Below are 2542 nucleotides of genomic sequence, written 5' to 3'. Positions count from 1 at the left end.
TATACAGGTACTCTAACTTTGACAGAACTCTCTTTGACGAAGGAACATAGAAGCTTTACCTTGCACGTTTCATCCACATTCTGGTTGTTTTGCATTGACTAGATAATGTGACTATTGCTGAATAAATCCTGTGCACAGCCATTGGAAACCGTATGGGATCGGATGGGCTAGGGAGCTCCCTGTTCAAGACATCGATGATACATCAATGGCTTTCCGCCTTTTTCGTTTATATGGCTACAACGTCTCAGCTGGTAAGCTACCTTAGTTCACAACAAACGATCCCATTGTAAAATTGGATTTATACTACATACGGAAAAAGCATCCCCTTGACTTTGTCCAAGCTCATGTCTTCTTTCCAGAGTGAAATTAACTTTATACGGTGCGAGTGTAGACGTCTTTGAACACTTCAAACAAGACGGGAAATTCTTTTGCTTTCGTGGAGAACGCCTTCACGGGGTTTCAGAAATGCTTAATGTGTTTCGAGCATCTAATATTCGATTTCCTGGAGAAACTATTCTGGAGGAGGCGTACCTCTATTCAAGGAAACACCTAGAAGCTGCTATCAGGTCGGAAGGTCTGTATGACAAATGGTCTTTGAAGAAAAACCTTCTCGGAGAGGTGAGATTCATTTCTTGTTAACACCGCATGTAATCATGATACAAAGTAAGAAGAGTGACTAATACAACCAAAACACCTCTCTGCACAGATAGTTCATGCTGTGAAGTACTCGTGGAATAGAACCCTTCCGCGATTAGACACTATGCTATACCTTGATCATTACGGAACAGATGATGTGTGGCTTGCAAAAACAATCTATAGGTAATAATTTCTCCAAGCATCCAAACGCAATTAATCGTATGATGTAGCATATGCTAAATACTAACTGCCACGATTGAGCTATCTTTGACATAAAACACGTTGAACAATGCAGATTACCTTCTATAAATAACAAGAAACTTCTCGCTCTAGCCAAGGCAGATTTTACTTATTGCCAAAAAGCCCATCAGCAAGAGATTCAAGAATTGCAAAGGTAAAGTACAAGCTAGAAGCTTTTAAAAAATTAGTTGCGATGACTTTAGCATGACATTGCTTCTTTTATGTTCATTTTAGTTGCAATCACTTTAGCATGGCATTGCTTCTTCATTGTTCATTTTCTTGACTTAGATGGTGCAAAGAAAGAGGGTTGGCAGACTTGAATCCCTTAAGACAGAGACCCATTGAATTGTACTTTTTGCCGGCTTGTGCCTTATTCGAGCCACAATTTTCGAGGGCAAGGCTCTCCATTGTCAAGGGAGTCATATTGACAGCTGCTATTGATGACTGGCTGCTCTCACCTTTGAGATCTTCTGAAGAGCTAGAAACATACTTGGAAGCCGTTGAGTGGTATGTCTCTCTACGTCCTTGAGCGAATACCTGAATATAATTATGGATCAACTAACGACTCACCTAGATGCATGTGTCTTGTGCATATAAAGGTAATTCCTTGGACTGTTTGTAATATATACAGCTGGGATCCAAGCATCGTAAACTCTCTCTCGCAAGAGGCAAGGATTGTGTTCAAGACGCTTAATGACGCAGTCGATGAGTGGGTGGATGAGGCATCCAGGTTGCAGGGACGTGACATGGGAGTTTACCTCAAGCAAGCAGTGAGTATTAAGTTAACACATTCCTTGAATTCTTTGCTTGTTAACTCAAGCACATTGCTAGTTTTTATGTGTTGGCCATAACTCTTAAGAAATGAGAGAAAAAAATTAAGTAGATTTCTTATAACTCGGGCTCTAAATCACATTTCAATGTATTAATATTTGTGACTGCAGTGGACAAATGTGGTTGCAAGCAAAGTCAAGGAAGCTAAATGGGCAACATCAAAATATACTCCAGGATTGCAAGAGTACCTTGATAATGGGATTTATTCTATAGGCAATGGAGCCATTGCTATCACGACATTGATGTTTTGTGGGGAAGTCTTAAGTGACGATATGTTGTCATACTTAGATTATCGATCAAATTTTCTTAGGCTGACGTGCTTGGCATCTCGACTCACAAATGACTTCCATACATTTGAGGTAATTGTCAAACAAAATTCTTTAGATACTTCTAATAAAGTATATAGCTTTGTCACAATTAAACAATTGAGATCACAAGCATCCCATTTCATCGTATCCAACACCCTTTATCGTCATTATAGTTTTTGGTAAGTGCAACTTACTAATTCGTTGTTGATGAACTTATGATATGAACAAAGAAGGAACTTGGACAACACACAAGTGCAATTGGATGCTACATGAAGGACCATCCTGGCAAAACAAAAGAGATAGCCTTAAAGTATGTTTCAAGTCTAAGAAGGCATATGCTCATGGAGCTAACATTTGAGTTCTTTAGCATGGATAATCCAACACCAAAATCTTGTAAACGATTGATCTATGATGGCTTGGTAAGGGCCACAGAATTCTTCTACATTATGGATAGGGATGAGTACAATGATGCACCCCAACACATCCAAGATATCCTTCACAAGACTTTTGTTAAGCCACTACCTTGA

The 2542-nt window shown here is 39.3% G+C and overlaps 1 protein-coding gene across 1 annotated transcript; it reads left to right on the top strand.

The window, feature by feature from the left end:
• The first annotated feature begins 205 nt into the window (after positions 1-205).
• Positions 206-2542, top strand: LOC147890673 (bifunctional cis-abienol synthase, chloroplastic-like). Its single transcript, XM_087389776.1, has 7 exons — positions 206-251; positions 392-618; positions 707-819; positions 1165-1383; positions 1508-1646; positions 1818-2066; positions 2249-2542. The coding sequence occupies exons 1-7, from the start codon at positions 206-208 to the stop codon at positions 2540-2542; spliced, it is 1287 nt and encodes a 428-aa protein (XP_087245902.1).

Source organism: Dipteris shenzhenensis, chromosome 18 (assembly GCF_047967505.1).
Source record: "Dipteris shenzhenensis isolate YYH24624 ecotype China chromosome 18, Dip_SZ_1.0, whole genome shotgun sequence".
Lineage (NCBI taxonomy): Eukaryota > Viridiplantae > Streptophyta > Polypodiopsida > Gleicheniales > Dipteridaceae > Dipteris > Dipteris shenzhenensis.
This window is presented reverse-complemented; position numbering and strand designations above follow the sequence as displayed.

Excerpts from the sequence above, each read along its gene's own strand:
- LOC147890673 (XM_087389776.1), top strand. The coding sequence starts at position 206 with ATGGCTTTCCGCCTTTTTCGTTTATATGGCTACAACGTCTCAGCTG. Across the intron at positions 820-1,164 it reads CTTGCAAAAACAATCTATAG|ATGGTGCAAAGAAAGAGGGT; the intron begins GTAATAATTTCT and ends TTCTTGACTTAG. Across the intron at positions 1,384-1,507 it reads TACTTGGAAGCCGTTGAGTG|CTGGGATCCAAGCATCGTAA; the intron begins GTATGTCTCTCT and ends TAATATATACAG.